Source organism: Gorilla gorilla, chromosome 20, assembly GCF_029281585.2.
Source record: "Gorilla gorilla gorilla isolate KB3781 chromosome 20, NHGRI_mGorGor1-v2.1_pri, whole genome shotgun sequence".
In the NCBI taxonomy this organism is placed as follows: domain Eukaryota; kingdom Metazoa; phylum Chordata; class Mammalia; order Primates; family Hominidae; genus Gorilla; species Gorilla gorilla.
The window spans coordinates 57,444,399-57,471,159 of NC_073244.2; the positions used below are offsets into that span (position 1 = coordinate 57,444,399).

At 50.1% G+C, this 26,761-nt stretch overlaps 1 protein-coding gene across 3 annotated transcripts in view; it reads right to left on the reverse strand.

Moving 5' to 3' along the window:
- Positions 1-7,137: 7,137 nt before the first annotated feature.
- Positions 7,138-26,761, reverse strand: part of NOVA2 (NOVA alternative splicing regulator 2) — a 37,542-nt gene continuing 17,918 nt past the window's right edge. For 2 of the 3 annotated variants that reach the window (XM_031004457.3, XM_063701465.1), the window contains exons 3-4: positions 24,344-24,510; positions 7,138-11,535 (exon numbers count right to left, since the gene is read on the reverse strand). In XM_031004457.3, coding sequence (XP_030860317.1) covers positions 10,453-11,535; positions 24,344-24,510 — 1,250 coding nt within the window. In that variant the 3' untranslated portion in view covers positions 7,138-10,452. Of the gene's footprint in view, positions 11,536-24,343; positions 24,511-24,742; positions 24,869-26,761 lie in introns of those variants that run through there. The other variant, XM_055369780.2, reaches the window with a different exon arrangement.

Genomic DNA, 26,761 nt, shown 5'->3' on the forward strand with positions numbered 1-26,761 from the left:
AGAGGGACAGAGGGGGGACAGAGGGACAGGGTAGGGGGCAGAGGGACAGAGGGAGGGAGGATGGAGGAACATAGAGAGGGGATAGAGAGATGGGGGCACAGAGGGACAGAGAAGGGTGACAGAAGGGCAGAGAGGAAAGGGATACAGGAGTTATGGGCAGTAAGCTGGGCATGCCCCAGTTGGGATTCCAGATGGTGGACGCCTCGGCTCCTTTAACCAGTTCTCCTGGCTTTTTTTGTTGCCCCGCAGATTTCTTTTTGTTTTCCTCCACCTAAGGTTGCCAGGTAAAATACAGGATGCCCAGTTTCATTTGAATTTTAGATAAGCAACAATTCATATTGTAGCATACGTATTGCCCACATATTGCATGGGACATTTTTACACTTTTTTTTTTTTTTTTTTTTGAGATGGAGTTTCACTCTGTCACCCAGGCTGGAGTGCCATGGTTTGATCTCAGCTCATTGCAACCTCTGCTTCTTGGGTTCAAACGATTCTACTGCCTCAGTATCCAGAGTAGCTGGAAGTACAGGCGTGTGCCACCACGCCCGGCTAATTTTTGTATTTTTAGTAGAGATGGGGGTTTCACCACGTTGGCCAGGCTGGTCTCAAACTCCTGACTTCAGGTGATCTGCCCGCCTCCACCTCCCAAATTGCTGGGATTATAGGTGTGAGCCACCACGCCCGGCCTAAAAAGTTCTTCTTTTAATCTGAAATTCAAATGCCACTGGACACACAGTATTTTTATTTGCTAAACCTTGGCAACCTTATCTCCGTCACTTTCCAGTTTCTGCCTCTTTTTCATTTTCTATTTGTGTGTGCCTGCCTCTCCCTCTCTTCTAGTTCACCTCCACCGTCTCTATTCTCCTTCCTCTGTTTTTTATTTTTGTTTGAGACAGGGTCTTCCTCTGTTACCCAGGCTGGAGTGCCGTGGTGTGATCTCACTGCAAACTCTGCCTCCAGGGATCAAGCGATCCTTCCACCTCAGCCTCCCAAGGAGCTGGGACTACAGGCACGCACCACCACACCTAGCTAACTTTTGTGTTTTTTGTAGAAACAGGGTTTCGTCATGTTGTCCAGGATGGCCTCAAACTCCTGAGCTCACGAGATTCTCCCACCTCTGCCTCCCAAAGTGCTGGGATTACAGGCATGAGCCACTGCGCCTGGCCTCCCCGTCCCCTCTTAATGACCTGGCTCCTCTCATGTTTAGAGACCTCTCTTGAGACACCCCCACCAGGTCCCTGCCTAGGCCCCTTCCTCCCTCCTTCCCCCTTCCCAGCCCTCTTTCTAGGGCTGTTTCTGTGCTCCAGGCAACTTCTCTGTCTTCTTTCTCCATCTCTCTTCTCATTCAGATCCCCCACCTTTGCAATTCTCTCTATACTCCACTCACCCCCCGCCCAGAGGAGAAGGTTTGGGGGCTTTGAGGGAGCTAGGAATCTCCCATTACTCACCTTCATCCTGACCTCATCTCCTTTCCTTTCCATTTCCTGGGCCAGAGAGGTCATGAGGGTTTTCCAAAGCCACACAGCAGAACAGAAACACCCGCCCTCTCCCTCCAAATCCCTTCCAATTTCCCAGCTTCTTGGTGGAAAATTCCTTTACTCTTCCTGAAAATGGCCTGGCTTGGCAATGTTTCTGAATACCAGGCAATGCTTGAGGGTCGCAGGCCAGGACCAGAGGCGCCTGTGGCTCATGGGATGGTAGACTTTTGGGCACCTACTATGTGCTGAGAGTGAGGGATATGGCCTGTGGGCTGTAAATACAAGAACAGTGATGTGTCCTGGGCATCACCATATCCCTAGGCCCAGAACACAGTAGGTGTTCAATAAATACCTGTTGAATGAACGAATGAGTGAGTGGATGGACACATCCCCAGCAGGTGGAGCCTCATCTCCATGTCTGCCCTCCTCTTCATCCCTATCGCTCTTGCTTACTTTATCCTAGCCTGAGTCCCCCTTCTCCTTCCATCCCCCTCTGTTGGGCTTGTCCTTTTCTGGAGTCCTGTTATTGTTACTTTTATCACCTGGAGGGGGTCTCTGGTGACTACCATGCACTGAGCGTTTTCTCTGTGTCAGGTACTGAAGGGGTGAGTCACATGTAGAATCCTTCTGGAATATTCCAGAAGTCAAGTACAGCTTTCTAGGGCGTTTTCCAGATGTGGAAATTGGGAGCCAGGGAGAGGAAGAGAAAGTGCCTTGGGTCACACCAGAATCCAAGCGTCTGGCCTCACCCCACCCAGCCTCCTTGGCCTTGGTCTCTTGTTTCTCTGTCATTATCTGCCAAGCTGCATTTCTGACACCTCCAAAATGTAAGGCAATTACTTATCTTTTTTTTGTTTGTTTGTTTTATGAGACAGGGTCTTGCTCTGTTGCCCAGGCTGGAGTGCAGTGGTGCAATCACAGCTCACTGCAGCCTCGACCTCTCAGGCTCAAACGATCCTCCTGCCTCAGCCTCCCAAGTAGCTGGGACTATAGGCATGTACCAACACACCTGGCTAATTTTGAAGTTTTTTTTGAGACAGAGTCTCAAACTCCTGGGCTCAAGTGATTCTCCTGGCTCAAGCGATTCTCCTGCCATGGCTTCCCAAAGTGCTGGGATTACAGGTGTGAGCCACCACATCCAGTCAGGCTAATTTTTTTTTTTTTTTTGAGACGGAGTCTCGCTCTGTTGCCCAAGCTGGAGTGCAGTGGTGCGATCTTGGCTCACTGCAGCCTCCGCTTCCTGGGTTCCAGTGATTCTCCTGCCTCAGTGTTCTGAGTAGCTGGGATTACAGCCACCTGCCACCATGTCCAGCTAATTTTTGTATTTTTAGTAAAGAAATGGTTTCACCATGTTGGCTGGTCTCGGACTCCTGACCTCAAGTGAGCCGCCTGCCTCAGCCTCCCAAAGTGCTGGGATTACAGGTGTGAGCCGCCACACCCAGCCAGGCTAGTAATTTTGAAATATTTGCTCAGGGGTTGCAAACGTCCAGAGCCTAGGCAGGTGAGATAAGTGAGCAGTGCAGGTCAGGAAGGGGCTAAGCCTCTCTGCCCTGGGTGAGTGGCAGTGGCTGCCCCAGGCCAGCCCATTATGGGCAGGTGGCAATTGCAATCAAAGCTGTCACATGGCATTTCTCAAGAGGGTCTTGAAACCCATGTTTTCAAAGTCTCCCAATGTTTAAATGCTGGCAACAATTCCACAAAACACTGTTTGGGTGAAATGAAATTATGGGCACCGCACCTGCCTGTTGGCCGATGGTTTGCAACCTCTGAATTCATTTTAGTCCCACGTGTCAGGTTTTGTGTTAAGAAGAATTTCCCAATTCCAGTAGACTGTATGCTCCAAAAAGCCAGAGATACCCGGGTCTGTTTTGTTCATTGCTTTATCTTCAGCACCTAGAACAGTGCCTTATGCATCATAGGCCTTCAGTAATCATTTTTTAAAAAGTGAATAGTGTATTGATCCAAGCATAAGCCATATGATGTAGAAATAACAATTTAAAAAATCCCCGTGTTACAGATGGGGACATGAAGGCTCAGAGGAGCAAAGGACTGAGGGTAACACAGCAGCACGGGGATCTAAACCCATAGCTCACCTGACTCGAAAACCTCCACCTTGGCCTATCCTGATTCTACCTGGCGTTGTGTATTTGCAGGGCTGTGTGTGGGGATGTGCGTCCAAGACAAGAGCCTGTTTGTGGGACTGTGGCTCTGCATATGTGTGTGGTGGTGGTGGTGTCGGTTCCCCTGACTGGACACTGAGGCCCTGGAAGCTACGTTTTTTTTTTTTTTTTGAGACAGTCTTGCTTTGTTGCCCAAGCTGGAGTGCAATGGTGCGATCTTGGCTCACTGCAACTTCCGTCTCCCAGGTTTAAGCAATTCTCCTGCCTCAGCCTCCCAAGTAGCTGGGACTATAGGCGCGTGCCACCATGCCTAGCTAATTTTTTGTATTTTAGTAGAGACTGGGTTTCACCATGTTGGCCAGGCTGGTATCGAACTCCTGAGCTCAGGTGATCTGCCCGCCTCGGCCTCCCAAAGTGCTGGGATTACAGGCGTGAGCCACTGCGCCCGGCCTCTGGAAGCTAAACTTGAGCACCTGCTTCTCTTCAATCACAGTTACTCCGGATGCTCACCCCGTCCAGAGAGAACAGTCCTCCCTCCCCAGCTCCCCCATCTGGGACCATCCTCAGGGGTCCCCCCACCCTCTTCCCCTAAATGCCCAGAGCCCCGGGGGAAAGGGGGAAAGAATTTAGGATGAGGGTGGAGGTGCAGGGAGGAGGGAGAGGGAAGGGGATGGGTTAAGAAGGAGTGTGTGATGTCAAGCAAAAAAGACAACATTAGACACAGATGCTGAGATGGCGTTTATCGCGGCAAAAAAAGGTGAAGTCGCCGAGGGGAAAGGGGTGGGGAAAGGGGGTGTGGTGGGGGCTGGGGTGGGGGCCATGGAAGCTAATACATGGTGCACTAGGTCACACAACGGACACTGGGGGTGGGTGAGTGGGTGGGGTGGGCGTGGCCCAGGCATGGCAATGTGGGGAGTGGGAGGAGACGGCAGTGCACCCCAGCCAGGAGCTTCTGGAGGTGGTGGGGAGGAGGCGGGCGGCGTCTCTGGTCGCAGAGGATGGAAGGAATCAGTTAGAGGGGGTTGAATGGAGGCACTGGAGGCATGGCCACATTCCAAGAAATGGAATGAAGCAGTGGGACAGCAGGCAGGGAGCCAGCCTGGGGCCTGGGCCTTTTAATCTAAGGACTGGGGAGAACCAAGGGACCTTAGAGGTCCTCCAGTCCTCCCCACATTCCAAGAGGGAGAACAAGCCTGGAGAGGAGGCTACCTTAAGGTCCTAAGAAGGATTTAGCAATCGGTTCTCCAAAGATGGCCCTGCAGCCTCCCCTGCCCCCCATTCTTCTGCTACCCTGTCTCCAACAGAGAAAGGGGGAAGAGAGGTTCTGGCTCCTCTGACTCCACCATTATCTCACTGAGGCTCCTCAGGGAAATTGGAGGATGAATCCATTTCACAGAAGGGGAAAACGGAGGCATCCTCCCAGACTACACCTTTCCACACCTCTCCTACCTCCCTGCCGGGGAATCTATGCACCCCATCCCTCTAGAGTAATACTGATAGCTTGAAATCCTTAGCGATGGGGGCAGGTGAGGGGACATAGCTTAAAATTCTCCCAAATCGACCCGGGATGTGGGCCATGCCTCCAGTGGCCTGAGATGCCAACATAAAGAAAAGAAAAATGACTCCCCACGTCCCCTGGCTCAAACCCAGTACAAAAGTGACTATTTACAATGAAGGCGTGGGGAGTGTGTGGGGGGCACACGAAGGAGGGGGTCAGAGTGAGCGCTCCATTTGAGGGAGGCCACGCCCCTGGACCCGCCTTTTAAAGGGACAAAGCCAAATAGCATAGATATTTATAGAGGATGTCAATCCCCAGGGTGGGACAGACCCTAGGGGTGAGGGATGGGGGTGGGGCATGGGATGGGGTGCGGGTGGGGAGGCATGGGTGGTGGGAGGAGATGGAGGAAAGGTAGCAACTGCCCCTAGCCTCCCCCCTCCCCCCTGCCGGACACACAGTTTTCCGTGGGATGAACACAGAAGGGTTAATCAAAAAGAGTTCGATGAGCGAGTCTGACGGTCGAGTGGGGCGGGCTGGAGCAATGAGGCCGCAGGTCCCGGTGGCCGGTGGTGATGGAGTCACTTAGAAGATGAGAGGTTGGTGGTTTTGGGGGGAGAGGTGGGGTAGGGAAAGGGGTGGGGGAGGGGGGGTTAGGCAGTCCCCCCCCAGTTATCTCTGGGAGACAAGTGTCCTGGACTGGTTGAGAAGGGATTAAAAACCAGCAGCCTTCACCACCATGACCCCACAGATTCTCTTCCCATTTCCCTCCCTGCCACCCAGCAATCTCCAATGCAACTTGCAGGGGACACTAAGACGGACCATACACACCAGCAGCGGCGCCCGGAGACAAGCCCTCTCCAACCACGGCGTGGAGACAGCTGACCACAGTGCAAACGGATCGCGACAGCAGGGCTGGGTGTTGTCACCCCAGTAAACCAGTGTCCCTGGCTCGCCTGTGCCCCAGCTTGGGTATCGCGATCCCGTTCTCCCCATCGTGACATCCAGTCCAGGCTTTCAGGACAGCGAGCCCGGTTTCCAGGCAGGTGCTTGTCGAAGGCCTGGCTGGCTGTACCGACAGGCGGGCACTCAGTCAGCAGCCTGGACGCCCCAACTGCCATCCTCATCGCCACTCTTGTTAATACTTTTGCCACTGCACAGTCTATCACAGCCTCTAATCCCGGTCCTGAAACAGCAATCATCCATTCAGGGGGACTCCTCTCATTTTCCAAACAATTGGCCACCAATCAAAACAAAGTAAGAAGGAGGATGTGGGATGGAGGAACAGGGAGGAGAAACAGAACGAGGGGATATTGAAGGATTTGGTGGTCCAGAGGGGAGAGGAAATACACCTCGGAGATAAGCGGCACCTTGGTGTTCCAAGTAGAGGTCCCCAACCATCTATAGGTCGGCTTTTATCAACATCCACTTGGGATACCCATAATTCCCACCTACAAGTCCAGGGTAGGCGTTAGGGCAGATAGAAACGGCAAAATCATTGTCTTCTGATCACCACCCCTACTAATTATTGCAGTGAAGCCTCCTTGCCCATGTAGAGATGGCTGGGACAGGGCAGAAGAAGGTGGCTGGGCAGGTTGGCTCAGAGCCCCCTGAGAGGGGGGATGAAGGAGGTTAATTTGGCACATCGAACCCCCTCTTCTCATAGGAGCTTTGAGGTCCTTCTCTTGAATCCAGTTGGTACCGCCCCTTGGGCTAGCAGAGGAGGAGTTGAGCTTGTCGCCTCCTCCCCAGTTTCCATAGATTTGCCAGGAAGTTGGCAAGTGGGATTCTCCTTGGCTGGTGGAATTTGGGGGGACCCAAAAGGATAGGGGTAAGTTGAAAAGGAGAGCTTTTTTCTGTCTTTTTTTTTTTTTTCTTACAAAGATTCTAAGAAAAACTCAGGGTGGGAGGGCTGTGGAAGGGGGACCCAATTTAGCTCCATGTCTACACTTTTTCAATGCCTCTTAGGGACCTCCTCAAAGAGAAATGGTCCCATTTCCTTCCCTCTATCCAAGGTCCTCTCCCCCCAGAGCGGCTCAGTTCCAAGGAAGTTTGGCACTTTTTTTTTTTTTTTAAATGGGGAAATTGGGGAGAGAGAGTTGAGACATTTGAGGAGAGGAGGAAGACAGACAAAGACTAAGATGGAGACAGGACAGAAAACAATGGGAACCACACGGAGGGAAAAAAAATAGAAAGTCATAGGGAGCCAGGCAAAGAAAGGGAGGAAGACACTTGGAGAAGGTATGGGAAGCTAGAGGGCAAATGAGAAGGAATAGGGAGATAATTCAATGCAGCAAACACTTATTAAGCACCTACTGGGTGCTGAAGAGAAGGGTGCAAGGAGGCCACTCAGAGACTCTGAGATCAGATTGGCTAATAGGGAGACGGGGAAAAAAAAAGAGGTGATGGGTTTTTCAATAATCCTCATCCCTGACCCCACATCTGTGTCCCCTCTGGACAAACTGCAGCACAAAAGATTGAGGTCAGATTGCAGAAGGGACTTTCAAGAGATGGCAAAGATGGTGGAGTGAGTTTCCCAGGGTAAAATGGGGAAAGGTGTGTGGCTCTCTGCTCACCAACATGGTGAGTGAACTAGCTCACTGAGCTAGCAAAGTATACCTTTCAGATCACCCTGGCTGGCTGGGTAGGGGGTCCCCAAGAAATATGAATAGAGAGGGGTTGTTACACAGACACCCCAAGCAAACACTTTTCAGGAGGCCCAGCCTCCGGAGATGTGTCTGTGTGAGAGGAGTCCCGGACCCGGCTGATTGGGACCCAGACTCCAGTGAATGGGTTTGTAGAAAGCGGCTGCCAAGCGGAGGATGCAAATGATATGCAAATGAGCTCATTCAGATCCCACCTCCCCAGTCCCAGACCTTACTTCACCTCTCCCTGGCTCCTTCCCTTCCTCATAGGGTCCTGGGGGGCTGTAGGGGGATATTCCAGCTAGATACTGTAATACTCGCGTGCGGGTAGAGATACTGTGAAATACTGTAAGGTCTTTTGAGAGGTGGAGGGGAGCAATGGCCCACAGAGCCGCCCCCACCTCTAACCCCAAGAGCCCCCAACGGTAGTAGAAGATATGTACAAAGTTACATCAAGAATTGTTTTGGCACTCAGATCTCCATCTGGGTTCAGTCTGGAGATTAGGGGTGGGGCAACAACAATGGGAAGTGGGGGATAGGGGAGGGGAAGTGGGGCCTGCCTCCCACCCTGGAGATGACAAGGGCATGGAAAAAGTCACCCCAGTGCCCAAGTTACAGCCTCCCATCGGGTGGAAGGGCCGGGGTGGGAAATTCAGTGCAAGGTACCTCGAAGGCTATTGCTTTCTAGGGATTTTCACATTTTGATTTGGGGGTGGCTCTCTAGCAAGGGAGAGGGATCTCCTAGGCTTTAGGGGCAGGAATTGTCTCTGTGGCTTTTCTTCCCTCCTTTTTTAGGAGAGAGACAAGGAGGCTGGATTTCCCCCAAAGTCATAGAGAAGAAAAGGGTTTGGAAGACCTAGGAGGCGGACAAATGGGGGAGAGGGTGGGCATGGGGCGCCCCTCCCCCAGAGATGCTGATGATGGAACCAGGGCACTGGGCGCCCTGCTTTGGGTTGGAGAAAGTGGAGGCGGTCTCCAAGGAAGAGAGGGAGATGGGCGGGGGTAGAGGGAGGTCTCAGCTATCCTAGTCTACATGGTTGTCAGGCCCTGAAATCTCAGTCTGCCAACAGGTCCTTAGCACTCAGCCACAGCACTCAGGGAGCCACTCCTAAACCAACTCTCAAGGCCGCCTGGCTTGTCAGACTCCATCAGAACATTCTAGTTCTCCAGAGCCCCTGGTGAGCACACCAAAACATTCTGATCCATCAGACATCACCGAAGTATGCCAGCTTGCTGGAAGCCACCAAACCAATCTAACCTATCAGACCACACGAAGCATTCTGGCCCAAGGGACCCTACTATGGCTCACTGAACTCTACACCTGGCCATACTGGCCTGACAGAGCCACCACACACTTGGCTCACCCGATTCAATGAAACAAAGCCACGCAGACACAGGCATGCACACAAAAGGCAGGGGTGGGAAGGGAGGTCTTTAACAGTAGTTTGCACTAGGTCCATCTCCCACCCCTCCCTCCAGGGCGAGTTCGCAGACGTGACGTGTTTGAATGGAGATGACCCTGACAATACTGGTTTTTTTCCGTTAGAGTCCTCCAGATTGGATCCAAGTCCCGTGCCTTATTCTCTTCCTAGGAAGACCCCCAGGCCAACACCCACCAAAGAAGGGTGTGGAGGGAGAAGGCAGGTCAGAGACTGGTCACTGTCCAATACAGGAAGTACATGCTTCAGCCTAATGACATCACAGGACGTGACCTCTAGGCACCACCGGAAGTACATCTTCCCATGATATCACCAAAGTGACCTTCAAGGAAGAACTCATTGAGACATCACAGGAAGTACCTGCTCTCTTATGTTCACAGGAAGTAACCTCTGAGGAACTGCTTCCTGTGACATCATAAGGGGTGCCCAGAAGCACCCCAGAAAGTACTCAGTGACATCACAACAGAGACCCTCATTGCCATTACTCTAAGCCATCAGAGATACCACACCAAGTTGATCCAGCCTCTTGCAAGTCTTGTCCACAGGACTGGCCCAATCCCAGAGCTGGCATCCTTCCCAGCAGCACTGTCCCTGCCCCCCCATACAACCTGACAACAAAAGAGTGAACATTCCCACCTAGGAGGGACAGCTCCAGTGGGAGGAGAGTAGCTGAGAAGATCTGGGAACTCTGGGGTCCTTGCTCCAAATGCCCCATTTCAGCTCAGACGCCTCTGCTACCTCTACTCCCATGGCTTCCCTCAGATCTAGAACTGAAAGCAGAGAGGTGGGGTGTTGTGTTTTGGGAAGGCCCCTCATTCTGGGTGACCCAGAGGCTCCCTCCCCTCCTCCCATATGGAAACAAAAACTTATAAAGGGGGAAAAAATCCTTACCAAAAAAAAGAAAAAAAAAAGGAGGGAAAGAAAGAGAAAATAACGCTTTGTTTTCTATTAAAATCAACAAAATGCAATATATACAGATATCACACAGACCTGGGCCCTGGGACAGGAAGGGTCAGGCCCAGCCAAGCACAGGGAGGGAGGAAGGAGGGGTCAGTTCCGGGCTGGGGAGGGGGCTTCTGAGCCCCCTTCCCAACCGTCACTCAATCCTGCCTATGACTACCAGAAGGGGAGGGTGCAGTCGGGCCTACCCCAGCCCCATCCCAAGAGGAGCAGGACTACACCAAGCTGAGGTCAGGAGTTGGGGGGGGGGGGAGGAGGAGAGGGAAGAGGAGGAGATGGGAGGAGAGAAAAGGGTGGGAGCACACACCACAGGCCTCATCCCACTTTCTGGGGGTTTGAGGCCCTCACTCCCTGCTCGTAGGTGACCCGCTGACTGATGAGGTATTGAGCGGCTTGCGTGGCCGCGGGGCTGCCCGTGATGGTGACCCGCCGGTTCCGCGTGCCTGGCAGGAACTCGCCCTTCTTGGAGATCTGGATGCGAGCGCCCGTCAGCTCCTGGTACTCCACCAACGTCTTGCCCCCCTTCCCCAGGATGGCTCCCACCAGGTTCTCAGGCACCGCAATCTCCACCAGCTCCTTGGCACTCTCAGCCGCCAGCTTCTCCGCTGTCAGGAAGCCCCCGGCCGCCCCGGCCGCGGCTGCAGCGGCCACCAGCGGGCCGCCCCCTCCGCCCGCCCCGCCGCCCGCCCCGGCCCCGAGGTAGCCGTTGGCGGCTGCGGCCAACGCAAAGGACCCCAGGGCTCCGGGAGGCGGGGGCGGCGGCGGGGCGGCCCCTCCGGCTGGCCCGGCCCCGGCCTCGCCCGCGTAGGATGCCAGGAGGTTGGCGGCGGCGGCGGCTGCTGGGTTGGCCCCGGCGGCCACGGCGGCCAGGACGCCGGAGGCTGCGGCCGAGTTGAGGCCCAGGCCCAGGGAGTTGGTGTTGTAGCCGTAACTGGCCAGCGTGTTAAGCGCCGTGCTGATGGCCAGCAGGTCGGTGCCTGAGAAGGCGGGCAGCGCGGCGGGAAAGGCCCCCACGCCAGCCAGCCCGGCGGGGCCCAGCAGGCCGGAGGCGGCGGCGGCCGACGCTGCGGCCGCGGCTGGCAGCACATCCGCGGGGCTGGCGTACGGAGAGCCGGTGGGGTTGGAGTTGGCCACGGGGCCTGCCACGTTGGCGTAGCTGATGTTGAGGCAGCTGCTGCTCTGGGGGTCTTCTTGTACCTTCTGCACGATGGCGCTCACGGCCTTGTGCACCTGCTCGGGCTCGCCGCTGACCGTCACCACGCGCTCCTGCAGGTTGATGCCCTCCGGCTTCTGGGACAGCTGCACCCATGCTCCTGACTGTTCCATCACGGCTTTCACCGTGGCGCCCCCCTTGCCGATGATCAGGCCCGCCGTGCTGTTGGGGACGATCAGCTTGGCCTGCGTGGGGAGCAAAAGGGAGGGTCTTTAATTTATTTTATTTTTTTAATTAAATTAAATTAGGCTGGGCACGGTGGCTGTCGCCTGTAATCCCAGCACTTTGGGGGGCTGAGGCAGGCAGATCACTTGAGGTCAGGAGTTGCAGACTAGCCTGGCCAACATGGTGAAACTCTGTCTCTAGTAAAAATCCAAAAATTAGCCAGCTGTGTGTTGGCACATGCCTGTAATCCCAGCTACTCAGGCGGCTGAGGCAGGAGAATCGCTTGAACCCAGGAGGTGGAGGATGCAGTGAGCTGAGCTCGTGCCAAATTGCACTCCAGCCTGAGTGACAGAGGGAGACCCTGTCTCAAAATAAAATAAAATAATATATATATATAATTTTGTCTATCTATATTAGTAGAGATGGGGCCTTGCGATGTTGCCCAGGCTGGTCTTGAACTCTTGGCCTCAAGGGATCTCCTGCCTTAGCCTCCTAAAGTGTTGGAATTACAGATTTGAGCCACCAAACTGGCGAAGGGAGGGTCTTTACGGTGGCTGGAGACTGAGACGCCCCAGGTCATTCCCTACCCCTCCTCTCCAGCATCCAAAATCAGGCCCAGCATGGCCTTTTGATATGCACCAGTATGGTCCAACTAGTTGTTAAAAATATTGAAATATTTCAGGTCAGGTGCAATGGCTCAGGCCTGTAATCCCAGCACTTTGACAGGCTGAGGTGGGAGGATAACTTGAGCCCAGGAGTTTGAGACCAGCCTGGGCAACATAGCGAGATCTTGCCTCTAACATTAAAATTTTTTTTAAAAAATTGAAATATATCCACAATGGTTGGTTAATGAATAGCCAGTATTTGAGGTCCCCTCAGTAGCCCCTCAACCACCCTGTCCCATGTACCTGGGACTCTTAGTACTTCCTCTGCATCCAGCATCTAAAAGCTTAATGGCTGATCCAATGGGGCCCTCCAGGATCTCACTCCAAGCTTGCACGATGGCCCACCCATGCCTTCTAGTGTTATATACTCTGACTTCCAGCCCTGGAAAAGCCTTCATTAAGCCTTACTTTACAGATGAGCCTCTTGAGGCCCAAGAGGTGAAAGGACTTGTCCTAAGGTTCCCCAGTTAGTGACGGAGCTGAAATCTAGGCTCTTGGGTTCCTGATCCATTGTGCTCCCCTACACATGGTCTTCTCGTTGAACTCTCTGTTGTTATGGGCTGAAATTGTGTCCCCTTCAAATTCACATGTTGAAGGTGTAACTCCCAGTACTTTAGAATTTGACTGTATTTGGAGAGAGGGTCTTTAAAGAGATAATTAAGGTAAAATGGGGTCATTAGGGCGGGCCCTAATTTACTGACTGGTGTCCTTATAAGCAGAGGAGATTAGGACACAGATGCACACAGAGGGAAGACTATGTGAAGACACAGGGAGAAGAAGGTCAAGGAGAGAGGCCTCAGAAGAAACCAACCCTGCTGACACCTTGATCTTGGACTTGTGGCCTCCAGAATCATGAGATATGAATACCCGTTGTTTAAACCATCCAGTCTCTGGCACTTTGTTATGGCAGCCCCAGCAGACTAATCTAGTTGTCCTATCTGTAAAATGAAGATAATATGAGGGCTTTTGTCTGAGAAGGCAGACGTAAGTGGATGTCTTGGATGTCACACAATGGATCAGGAATCCAAGAATCTAGATTTCAATCTCCTTCTAACTCCTGGGACGGGAGCTCTCCAGGATGAAGAAGTTGGTCATTTGAATATGGTGACCTCTCCTTTCTCAGTTGCAGAGCAGCCATCCTTCAACCACCCATTTGTCCAAGCATCTGCAAGTCTGATCAATCTTAATTCCTGTGGAGACATTTCAAAACCAGTCATCTCCTTTTGCACCTCCGAGAGCATTTCTACACATAAATTCCTCCCTCTCAAAAATCCTTCCCATGTCCCCTTAAGCCCTGGGGGTGTCTGAGAAATTTGTGGGGGTGGTGGTTTTGGTTGTTGCAAGGACTGGGGGAAGATGTGGACTGTCAGTGGGGAGGACCATAGGTGTCTGTACCCCACAATGGAGAGTCAGTCCCTCACAAGAAAGAGCTGTCCCAGGCCCTATATGTCTACTTTTTTTTTTTTTTTTGAGACGGAGTCTCACTGTGTCACCCAGGCTGGTACGCAGTGGTGCAATCTCGGCTCACTGCAATCTCCACCTCCTGGGTTCAAGGGATTCTGCCACCTCAGCCTCCCTAGTAGCTGGGATTACAGGCGCCCACCACCATGCCCAGCTAATTTTTTTTGTATTTTTAGTAGAGACAGGGTTTCACCATGTTGGCCAGGCCAGTCTCGAACTCCTGGCCTCAAGTGATCCAGCCACCTCAGCCTCCCAAAGTGCTGGGATTACAGGTGTGAGCCACCGCACCCAGCCACTATATGACTACTTTTGAATGTCCTGTTGGACATTCATGCTGATGAAGAGCCTGTTTTTAAATCTCTGAGCCCACGTCTGGGCACGGTGGCTCACGCCTGTAATCCCAGCACCTTGGGAGGCCAAGATGGGAGGATCACTTGAACCCAGGAGTTGTAGACCTGCCTGGGTAACATGGCATTACCCCATCTCTACAAAAAAAAAAAATTAAAAACATTAGCTGGCCTGGTGGCACATGCCTGTAGTCCCAGCTACTCAGGAGGCTGAGGTGGGAGGATCACTTGAGCCTGGGAGGTATAGGCTACAGTGAGCTGTAATTGTGCCACTGCACTTCAACCTGGGAAACACAGTGAAACCCTGACTCAAAAAAAAAAAAAAAGTCTCTGAGCCCAGAACCCAACTGACACAGTGCGACCCTATCCCTCCAAAAATAAATAAATAAATAAAAATAACAAAATAAAAAAAATCTCTGAGCTCAGAGCCCAACCCCATGACACATGTAAGTACCAAGTATTGTTTGCATGGTTTTAAGAGCTACTGAAATTTCCAGGAACGCAACTACCAGTAAATCAAGAGCAGATTGTGCTTTGTTTTGCTCTGCACTTCACTAAAAGTTTTCATCATTTTAGAAAACCTGGCATCAGTAGCAACAGCATTTGTATTATTTAAGTCTCCAGTATTATACTCTGGATCACTTTACATATGTAGTTGTCTCACTTAGCTATGCTTAGGTGTGAGCAGCTGCCTAATTCATTATTCCTTCTATTGTGGTCCTGACTATTTATTTACATATTAAAATTCACCTTGGCTGGGCGCAGTGACTCACACCTGTAATCCTGGCACTTTGGGAGGCTGAGGCAGGGTGAATCACTTGAGCCCAGGAGTTCAAGACCAGCCTGGGCATCATGATGAAACCCTGTCTCTAGTAAAAATACAAAAAATAGCCAGGTGTGGTGGCATCTACCTGTGGTCCCAGCTACTTGGGAGGCTGAGGTGGGAGGATCACTTGAGCCCAGGAGGTTGAGGCTGCAGTGAGCTGTGATTGTGCCACTGTACTCCAGCCTGGGCAACAGAGCAGACCCTGTTTCAAAAAACAAAACAAAACAAAAAACAAAAACAACAACAAAGAAGCAAAAAATAAAATTCATCTTGTTTTATAACAAATCACCTTCCTTTTATTTCTTCTTTATTTAAAAAAGTCTCGTGGGATAAATAAAACATGGTATATCCATACAATGGAATATTACTTGGCAATAAGTTGAATGAACAAAGTACTGATACATGCTATAGCATGGATGAATCTAGAAAAAATTATGCTAAGTGAAAGAAGCCAGTTACAAAAGACCACAGCTGAGTTCATTTACATAAATGTCCAGAATATGCAGATCCACAGAGCCAAAAAGGTAGATTAGTGGTTGCCAGGGAATGGGAGGAAGGGGATTGGGGGTAACTGCCTACAGGTATAGGATTTCTTTTGGGTAATAGATACATTCTGGAATTAGAAAGTGTTGATGGTTGACCATATACTGTGTGATTCCTTTTACAGAAATGTCCAGAATAGGCAAATCTATAGACACAGAAAGTAGATTTGTGGTGGCTTGGAGATAGGGGGAGGGTGAGCTGAGGTGGGAGATCGAGGGGTCATAGCTAAGATGATCAAGATTTCTTTTGGAGGCCAGGCTTGGTGGCTTATGCCTGTAATCCAGCACTTTGGGAGGCAGAGGCCAGAGGACTGCCTGAGCCCAGGAATTAGAGATCAACCTGGGCAAGATGGTGAAACCTCATCTCTACAAAAAATAAAAATAAATTAGCTGGATGCAGTGGTGTGCACCTGTCGTCTCAGCTACTCAGGAGTCTAAGGGATCACTTGAGCCCAGGAGTTTGAGGCTGCAGTGAGCTATAACAGGTGCCACCACACTCCAGCCTGGGTGACAGTGCAAGACCCTGCCTCTAAAAAAAGAAAGAAAGAAAAAAACAGGATTTATTTTGAAGGCAGTGCAAATGTTTGAAAATGGATTGTGGCAATAGGTGTACAACTATGTGACTATAATAAAAGCCAATGAACTGTACACTTTATTTATCATGTATTTTATGTTTCTTTTTTTTTAAATAGGGTCTTGCTCTGATACCCAGGCTGGAGTGCAGTGGTGCGATAAGAGCTCACTGCAGCCTTGTACTTCTGGGCTCAAGTGATCCTCCTGCCTCGGCCTCCTAAAGTGCTGGGATTACAGGCATGAGCCCCCATACTGGGCCTAGAGCTGTGTATCTTAAAAGGGTGAGTTGTATGTGAATTATGTCTCAATAAAGCTGTCAAAAAGTCTTACGAGTGTAGATATGTCTATATGTGTATATATGAATATGAATAGTATTTCAGAGAGTCAAGTGAACATGACAAAATATTTGTAGGAGAAAGGGGGTGTCGCTGTGACAGAGCTCCCCATGCTCTGTTCCCTGTTGGTCTCCCTGACTTTATTATTATTATTATTATTATTATTATTATTTTTGAGACACAGTCCTGCTCTGTCACCCAGGCTATTGTGCAGTGGCATCATCTCAGCTCACTGCAACCTCCACCTCCCGGGTTCAAGCGATTCTCAAGTGAGCCGAGATCGTGCCACTGCCCTCCAGCCTGAATGACAGAGTGAGACTCCATCTAAAAAAAAAAAAAAAAAAAAAAGGCCAGGCATGGTGGCTCATGCCTGTAATCCCAGTACTTTGGGACGCTGAGGTGGGCAGATCTCTTGAGCTCACAAGTTGTACAGCCTGGACAACATGGCAAAACCTCATTTCTACAAAAAGTACAAAAATTAACTGAGTGTGGTGGTGCATGCCTATAGTCCCAGCTACTTGGGAGTCTGAGAAAGGAGGATGGCTTGAGCCCAAGAGGTGGAGGTTGCAGTGAGCCAAAATGGCATCACTACACTCCAGTCTGGGTGATACAGTCAGACCTTGTGAACAAGAAAAAGGAATCTTCATTTATTCTATAGTAAAAGAGACTAATGAGATGTAACAATCAAATGCAAAGCACGAATGTTGACTGAATCTCAGATTGAAAAATCATCTATAGCTATAAAAGATATTTTAGGGCAATTTGAATATGGACTTTCCAATGACACAATAGTATAGAATTAGCATTTTTGTTTGTTTGTTTTTGTTTTTAGGTGTGTTGACAGTAATACAATAATGTAGGAGATTGTCCTTGGAAGATACATGTTAAAGTACTTAGGAGTAAAGAGTCATGAGGTCAGCCAGGCACGGTGGCTCACGCCTGTAATCCCAGCGCTTTGGGAGGCCAAGGCAGGCGGATCACGAGGTCAGGAGATCGAGACCATCCTGGCTAACATGGTGAAACCCCATTTCTACGAAAAATACAAAAATTAGCCAGGCGTGGTGGCGCACGCCTGTAGTTCCAGCTACTCGGGAGGCTGAGACAGGAGAATTGCTTGAACCTGGGAGGTGGAGGTTGCAGCGAGCCGAGATCATCGCACCACTGCATTCCAGCCTGGTGACTGAGCAAGACTCCGTCTCAAAAAAAAAAAAAAATCACGACAAAAATTGTGTGTGCGCACGCGCATGTACACACATGCATGCACATGTGTTCATGCATGCACAAACGTTAACAACTGGTGAATCTAAGTGCAGTGTATGGGGACTATTCCTTAAACATTTTCAAAATAAAAAGGAAAAAAATCTATGCCCTAACATTCCCTTTTCCTCTTCTCCACTTTATTTTTCTTCATAGTATTTTTCACTCTCTAACATCCTCTATATTTTACTTATCTCTTTGTTTATTTTGTGTTTCTCTGTAAAAGAATTTCAAATCCACGAGGTTAGAGATTTTTGCCTGTATTATTACTGCTGGGTTCTCAGCGCCTAGAAAAGTGCCTGGAACACAGTAGATACTCAGCAAAGGGTGAGCGAATAAATAGATGGATGAAGACTGAAGGATGACATGCCCACAGGCCCAGGCAGGAAGGCGAATGGGTGGAGGCAGCAGGTGTATCTTACCTGGTGGGGGTGGGGAGTGGTAGAGTACTATGCAATTGGGCAGCCAAACTAAGCCTGATGGACATTTTCCAGATGAGTTGGAAATGCTGATTTGTAAAATGTGAAGCACCCTAGTTTTTTTTTTCTTTTTTTTGAGACGGAGTTTCGCTCTTTTGCCCAGGCTAGAGTGCAGTGGCGCAATCTCAGTTCACTGCAACCTCCATTTTCCAGTTTCAAGCGATTCTTCTGCCTCAGCCTCCCGAGTAGCTGGGATTACAGGCACCCACCACCACGCCCAGCTAATTTTTGTATTTTTAGTAGAGATGGGGTTTTAACATGCTAGCCAGGCTCGTTTTGAACTCCTGACTTCGTGATCCGCCTGCCTCAGCCTCCCAAAGTACTGGGATTACAGGCCTGAGCCACCACACCTGGCCAGCATCCTAGTTTTTAAATGTTGGCAATCTCTTAAAAATGTCTAAGATTTGCGTAGTAGAAACAATGCAATGTACTAGCCAGGCTACCCATTTGCAGTCTGTGCATACAAATCCCTGAAAAGCTGCCTTGGACTCTGGAGTCACCTGCTTGGGTTTAAATCCTGGCTCCCTGTCTGATGCTGGGCAAGGGACCTAACCTCTTTGAGACTCAGTTTTCTCATCTGTAAAACAAGGATATTCAGACCTCCTCATAGGACTATGATGAAGCTTAATTGAGCTTATGCATGTAATGGTGAGCTTGAAATCCAAGCATGACCACAAGTAGCTGGAACTGAGAATGAGTGCCCTTCAGGTGACTCACAACTGCTACCATTGGCAGATTACACCTCAGTCCCTATGTTTCTGCTTGGCCCTGTGGGTGAAGTCATCACCTATTCATTCAAATAAGTGTGACATGTGCTGAGCACCTACTATGTGCCAAGCATAGGGCATCATGTATGTGTGCAATTAATATAAGCCATAGAAGCACTCAAGAAATGATTATTGTCAGCTGGGCGTGGGGGCTCATGCCTGTAATCCCAGCACTTTGGGAGGCCAGGGTGGGCGGATCACGGGGTCAGGAGATCAAGACCATCCTGGCTAACACGGTGAAACCCCGTCTCTACTAAAAATACAAAAAAATTAGCCAGGTGTGGTGGCGGGCACCTGTAGTCCCAGCTACTCGGGAGGCTGAGGCAGGAGAATGGCGTGAACCCGGGAGGCGGAGCTTGCAGTGAGCCGAGATTGCGCCATTGCACTCCAGCCTGGGCGACGGAGCGAGACTCTGTCTCAAAAAAAAAAAAAGAAAAGAAATGATTATTGTCATTGTTATCCCCATGGATGGAGCTGGATTTAAATCCCACATCTGCGGTACAGCTATTATGGAAACCAGTCTGGCAGTTCTTCAAAAAGTTGAACATAGATTTATCATATGTCCCAACAATTCCACCCTAGGTATCTACCCGAGAGCTGGAAATATATATCTACAAAAAGACTTGTACATGAATGTTCAGAAGCATTATTCATCATAGCTAAAAAGAAGAAACAACCCAAATGTCTATCAACTGATGAACAGACAAGCAAAATGTGGTCTATGCATACAATGAAACATTATTTGTCTATAAAAAGGAGTAAAGTTTTGACACATGCTAAACTAGAGATAAACCTCGAAAGTATTACATCAAGTGAAAAAAGCCAGACACAAAAGACCATATATTATATGATTCTGTTTATATAAAAGATCCAGAATAGGCAAGTCCACAGAGACCAAAAGTAGATTAGTGGCTGGAAGAGGTTGAGACTGGGATCTGGGGGAATGGTGAGTGACTGCTCATGGGCACAAGGTTTCTTTTTGGCATGATGAAAATGTTCTGGAATTAGATGGTAACTGACGTACGACTCTGTGAACGTACAACAAAACTACTAAACTGTACACTTCTAAGCAGTAAAGCTTAGAGTATGTGAATTATAGCTCAACAGAGCTGTTATTTCAAAAAAAAAAAACACCAGGAAAAACAAACAGCCTGACAAATCAAGAAGATGGAACAGCATGTTCACAACCACAACCAGGAGTGGTATTTAGTCTGTGATGCAGTATTTTAGAGCAGTGAAGGAAGGATAGATTGGCCAAGAAAAGGTTTGAGGACAAGGGGTTAATCATGTGGGAAAAATAAAGTTAGGTTTTAAGAAAATTTCTACCTCTTCCACCTCCTAGCTGGTGGCCTATGAAAGTCCCTTTACTTCTCAGAGCCTCTTTTTCCACATCTGTAAAATGGGCATACTATTCCCGATCCATACGATTTGTGCAAATATTCAGTGAGACACTGGCAGCCTGCTCTCTGGAGTCACTCAGTCAGCAGGGTTGCTGTTTCTACAACACAGCAAGGTCCAAATCGTAGGTTGTTTTTGTTATTGTTTTTTTTTTTTTGAGACAAAGTCTTGCTCTGTCAGCCAGGCTGGAGTGCAGTGGTGGGATCTTGCCTCACTGCAACCTCTGCCTCTCAGGTTCAAGTGATTCTCCTGCCTCAGCCTCTGGGGTAGCTGGGATTACAGGCGCCTGCCACCATGTCTGGCTGATTTTTGTATTTTTAGTAGAGATGGGGTTTCACCTTGTTGGCCAGGCTGGTCTTGAACTCCTGGCCTCAAGTAATCTGCCCACCTCGGCTTCCCAAGGTGCTGAGATTACAGGCATGAGCCACTACGTCCAGCCTCCTAGTTTATTCTTTAGTAACTGTGTGACCTTAGGCAAATGCCTTCACCTCTCTGTGCCTTACCTTTCTCATCTCCAGTATTAGCATAACCACACCTACCCTATATTATTATTGGAAACATTTTTTTTTTTTTTTTACAGTCTTGCTCTGTCACCCAGGTTGGAGTGCAGTGGCGCGATCTCGGCTCACTGCAGCCTCCGCCTCCCAGGTTCAAGCGATTCTTCTGCCTCAGCCTCCTGAATAGCTGAGACTACAGGCGTGCACCACCATGCGCGGCTAATTTTTTTGTATTTTTAGTAGAGATGGGGTTTTGCCATGTTGGCCACACTGGTCTCGAACTCCTGACCTCAGGTGATCCACCCACCTCGGCCTTTCAAAGTGTTGGAATTACAGACATGAGCCACTGCTCCCGGCCTGTTATGGGAAACATTCAATGACTAAAGTGATGCCCAGTGCCTGGCACATGGGAAGCGCTAAGCCAATGGCAGCTGCCTTCATGATAGACCCTGAATTGTAGAACCACAGCATCTTAGAAAGATCTGCAGATGCAGACTTATAGAATCTTGGAATCCCAGGACATTAGAACAGTAGAATCTTAGATAATACATGCTTAGAATCTTGGAATCACAGAGCCATAGAACTGTTGACGTTTTAAAGCCAGAAGGACCAGAGACCATCTGCCCCAGTGATTTGCAAGCCCATGGAAATTTGCAAATACTACTACTACCACCACCAACAATAACAACAAAAGCAGCATCAACAGCTAACAGTTTAATAGAGTAACTTATCTAGGTTCCACCACAACCCTAAGATAGGTGTTATTATTACCCCATTTTCTAGATTGGGAGATGGAGGCACAAAGAAAGAACTTGCACAAGTTCTTTCACAGGTAATGAGCAGTAGAGTCAGGATCTGATCCCGGGCCAGAGTTTATGCTCAGATTCCTAAGCCTTACCAGAAATATTGATTCAGTGGTTCTGGACAGGACCCATGAATCTGCATTTTAAGCTACCCAGATGACTCAGATATCAGCTAGGGGTGAGAGCCACTGGTATAACCCAGAAGTGGCAATCTGGTGATCCTCAGGCCCCAGTCAGCCTACAGCCATATATGTTTTTTTGACCTTCATAGTGTTTTAAAAGCAGAGTTGGCTTGGCGCAATGGCTCACACCTGTAATCCCAGCACTTTGGGAAGCTGAGGCGGGTGGATTGCTTGAGTCCAGGAGTTTGAGAACAGCCCGCAACATGGTGAAACCCTGTCTCTACAAAAAATACAAAAATTAGCCAGGGGCCGGGCGCAGTGTCTCATGCCTGTAATCCCAGCACTTTGGGAGGCCAAGGAAGGCAGATCACCTGAGGTCAGGAATTCGAGACTGGCCTGGCCAACATGGTGAAACCCCATCTCTACTAAAAATACAAAAAATTAGCCAGGCATGGTAACAGGTGCCTGTAATCCCAGCTACTTGGGAGGCCAAGGCAGGAGAATCACTTGAACCCGGGAGTTGTAGGTTGCAGTGAGCTGAGACCAGGCCGTCGCACTCCATCCTGGGCAACAAGAGCAAAACTCCGTTTCAAAAAAAAAAAAGAAAAGAAAAGAAAAAAAAAATTAGCCAGGCGTGGTCGTGTTCACCTGTAGTCCCAGCTATTCAGTGGGCTGAGGTGGGAGGATCGCTTGAGCCTGGGATGTCGAGGCTCCAGTGAGCCTAGATCATACCACTGCACTCCAGCCTGGGTGACAGAGTGTGACTCTGCCTCAGACAAATATATATTAAATAATAATAATAATAAAGCATTTTAAAGTCAGTTGATCTAAAAAATTTATGGCTTCTTTTGAAAAATTTGGAAGATGTGGTAGCACTATGTTCATGTTCCCAAAGTGCAATAATTCAGTGGAGTTGAGTGGCAGCTTCTCCCTTTAAAGATGGCATACCCTCTCCAGAGAGCAACAACCCTCAAGGCTTTTGTTACCTTTTTCAATACTTTAGTTATTTAATTTATAATCCCTGGTTTGGCCCAGCTGCTGCACTGTAATAAAAGAGAAACGGAGGTCTACAGAAGGAAAGGGGCTCTGAGTAACACTGCAAGTCCAAGGCAGAAAAGAAGTAGACCTGTTTCCTGACTCAAAAATCCCATAATAACAACAGAGAACATTTTTGGGGCTAACTTTCTATGCATTATACACATAAGCTATGTGCTTTTCAAACATCAGCGAACACTAACCATCACCCTTAAGGAGGCATCATAATGAATCTCATTTTACAGGTGAGAAAAATGAGGATTGGAGAAATCAAAGTCACTTGCTCAAGGTCACATAGGACGTAAGTACTGTACGGAGAAGGATTCAACTAAACAACAGAGCCCAGAGCCTGAGTTTTCAGCTATGATCTCCCTCAGTCTTTGGAACACTCGGGTAATAAGGCAGGGAATAAATCCTGGTTCTATAACCTTTCGACTCCACTGTCTCAGAGCTCCTGTGGATTAGGGGGAGGCGGTAGAAGGCTCAGGCACAGATGGTGCTGACCCCATTTTCCTTGCAACATTCACAAACTCCTGATGAACCCTGAGTCCCTTGTGGCCACGACCAAGGCGGAGGGAAGAGGTAATGCCCTCGCCTCCCTGTAAACTGTGAATAACTTGTGCGCTGCTGGTGGGAAGGGATTCAGGAGAAACCTGGCGGGGAGCGAGGAGCTTCAGCACCAAGGACAGCGTCCGCGCTACACGCCCCAAGCCCTGCTGTCTTTTTTGGGAGCGCTCCACCCTGCAGCGCTCCTCCAGGCTTCTCCGCCCACCATTTCCCCATGAGCTTAGGGGAACTCAGGCCTGTGCTCTGCCCCACCTCAGGGCAACGACAGGACCCAAGAATTCCAGATTTTACGGACTCCCTCTCTCCTGTCTTTGCCTCTAGGTAGACGTTAACGAGCCCTCGCAAGGGGCCCTCCCGTCAGCCCAGGGGTTCTCGCCCCATTGCACGGAGTACGCATGCATAGGGGAGTGGGGACGGGAGAGAAAACGGGAGCCAGCCCCGCGTTTCCGTTGCCTTACGCACTTCCGGGTCCGGACAGCGCTGCCTGCAGCTTTGAGGGGAGCCCACCTGCCCCATGAGCGCCGTCGTCATGGCAACCGGACAGGCCTGGGAAGCGATTGGCCACTCCCTGCCACGCCCCTACGCCACTGCTTCCCCGTAACTGAGGCAACGGAGGGGCGCTGCCTTCCCCCTTCCATTGCTTCCTGGAGAGGGCTGTGTAGGAGAGGGACCCACCTCTTCTCTCGCTAATGAAACACCACCTCTACCCCCATACGTTAATTATGGAGGGAAGGAGGATGAGAGGCCATTTGTAAACTCTTCTGGATGTGGCTGAACTGTCACTGAGGTCACTTCCGGTGATAGCAGGAAGTGGGAGGCAGGTCGTTCAGAGAGACAATGGGATGAGGTGGAAGAGAGAAGAGGAACTAGAGAATCCTAGGAAGAAAGGATCGAACAATAGGGAATCGTGCCACATTCTCCCAGACCTTCACTCCCTCTCTGAATCAAGCCCACTCTAAATGTTCTGGAGTCCTTTCTATTCTATTAGAGCTGACTCCCTAAAAATAATACTAACCACTACCATGTGGTCTTTGACTGATGAGATTTCTATCAGCTTTGTCCCATTGAACCTCACAGTAAGCAGTGATGTGGGAGGAATGTTTCTTTGTGAATGTCAACAGCTTTACAGCAACCCAGTCTCTGCCCCAGCTGACCTGCTTGGCTCTGTCGGGGTTCATCGTGGTTTGGGGTTGAAGGATGTTGACCACCTCAGGCTTGGTCATCGCTTGTGGGATTTCTCGGACCTTCTCGGCAATAAAGCTGTGCACAGCATTCAAGGCCTCTGCCGTGCCCTGTACTAGGCATACCCGCTCTGTGGTTCCTGTTGAGCAAGGGAGAGAGAGGGCACACTCATGAGACAAGAATGGGAACATTCCTGAGAGACAGGCCCCATTTAATGGAAGAGGCAAGCTGAGGTCCAGAGAGTGGACCTGACTGATCACACGGTGAGCCTGGGGGAGCAGGCATGGGCTGGCAGGCCATGATGGGCAGCTGGGAGAATGAGTGCCATCCTGTTTTATAATCTGCACTTCATCTCCCTCCCCTAAAACAACCTCTAGGGATGGAAGAATGATGCTTAAATGTTTTGCGATGCCCACAGCAGCCCTGGGCAGGGGAGACAGGGCTCAGCTGCCTCTTCTCAGTTCTTGCGGTTGCCTGGTTGCTTTGGCAACCATTCACTCACTCCGCCCCCCTCCCCTTCTGGAAGCAGAGAGCTCAGGCCTGCAACGGTTGCCACAGTAACTGGAACCCCCTTATCGGTCTGGCTGGCCAGGTCCTCAGCCCACCCCCAGGGGGACGAGGGACGAGGCCCTGTTGTCATGGCAACCCCTGAAAGCCTGCAGCGTTAGCCTCTGGGCTTTTTGGAGAGGATGGGGGAAGAGTTGGGGGATGGGGGAGGCAGAGGAGAGGCATGAGTGCCTGTCTGAACCCACCAGATGGAGGGCTGAGGGGTGGGGGAGGGCAGGGGTGTGGACAGGGGAGAGCAGGGTGGGTCAAAGACTACTCATGGAGGAGTGGGGACCAAGGAACTGGTGAGGGAGGTGGGTAGGTGTCTTTCCTGGAGATTCTCCAGATACTGGCTGTGGCTCTGTCCTGGGCATCCTTCTCATTTCTGCATGAGAGTGTTAGGGAGTGGGGGCACGGGGGAGAGAGAAACTGGGGGGTATGGGGTATGTGTGTGAAAGACATTCTGGGTGACACTGTGACCAGTGTGTGTGTCTGCAAGGCTGTTTGGTGAGTGGTGTGTGTGTGTGTGTGTGTGTACTTGAGCAGGACTAGCTAGATGATCCTAATCTGTGTTTGTAGAAGATAAAGTGCAGAGACTGCCTTATGAACAGACTATGTGACACAGTGATTCCGGTGAAGATGTTCGTGTGTGCCCTTGTGTGTGGGACAGACTTTGGTGTCGCTTTGATGATGAAGGTTATGTAGACTCTTTGTGAGACAGAGCTGAGTGTACGTGAGAGTTTGAGAGAAAGAAACAAAAGAATCTCACAAAGTGGGATCGAGGCTGTACAATGAATATATACCACTTTGAGACTGGATGGCAGTGTATGTGTCTGCATTTGTGTGTGTACGTGTGTTTGTGAAAGTGAAAGAGAGACACACTTCTGGATGTTTCTGAGACTATTTGGATGACCAGTGTGTATATACACATATGTATAGGAGACAGGAAAGACCCTATGACTGGTGTGTGTGAACCTGAGAAGGAGAGACTTTTTGTAGGACTTTTTGGATGACTGGTGTGTTTGTGTATGTGTGTGTGTCTGAACATGTGAATTACAGCGAGACAAAGAAAACTTGACTGGTCAGTGTGAGAATGTGCGTGCCTGGGTGAGCCGGGATGCGTGTGATGTGTGGAGTGTGAGTGTGTCTCTCTCTCCTTGAAGGGGATTCTGCCCCTGAGAATGTAAAAGGTCTTGAGTGTGGCCGGGTGCGGTGGCTCACGCTTGTAACCCCAGCACTTTGGGAGGCCGAGGTGGGCAGATCACGAGGTCAAGAGATCGAGACCATCCTGGGCAACATGGTGAAACCCTGTTTCTACTAAAAATACAAGAATTAGCTGGGTGTGGTGGCACGCACCTGTAGTCCCAGCTACACGGGAGGCTGAGGCAGGAGAATCGCTTGAACCTGGGAGGCAGAGGTTGCAGTGAGCCGAGATCATGCTACTGCACTCCAGCCTGGCGGCAGAGCAAGACTCCGTCTCAAAAACAAAAAAAACAAAAAAAAAGAAAAAAAACAAAAAGTGTCTTGAGTGTGCACCAGGCGCCGTGTGGTTGTGTACCTGTGTGTCTGGGATACCTGGGGTGTGTGTCAGTGTCCAGCAAGCACTTCAGTGCAGCACGCTGGTGACACGACCCTGACTCCTCAATTGCCATTTCCCAGTCTGGCAGGCCAGCCTCGCCATGTGTCTGGGCGTCACTGTCTGTGGGTCACTTGTGTAGCTGACATCCCCCACCCGCTTTGGGCCATGTTCCTCACTCTTACTACCCCCCCTTCCCCACCCCAGAACAATGGCTTGGTCTGAGCCAAGGGTGAGTCAGCCTGCAGTCTGCCTCCGTCTGGTGTAA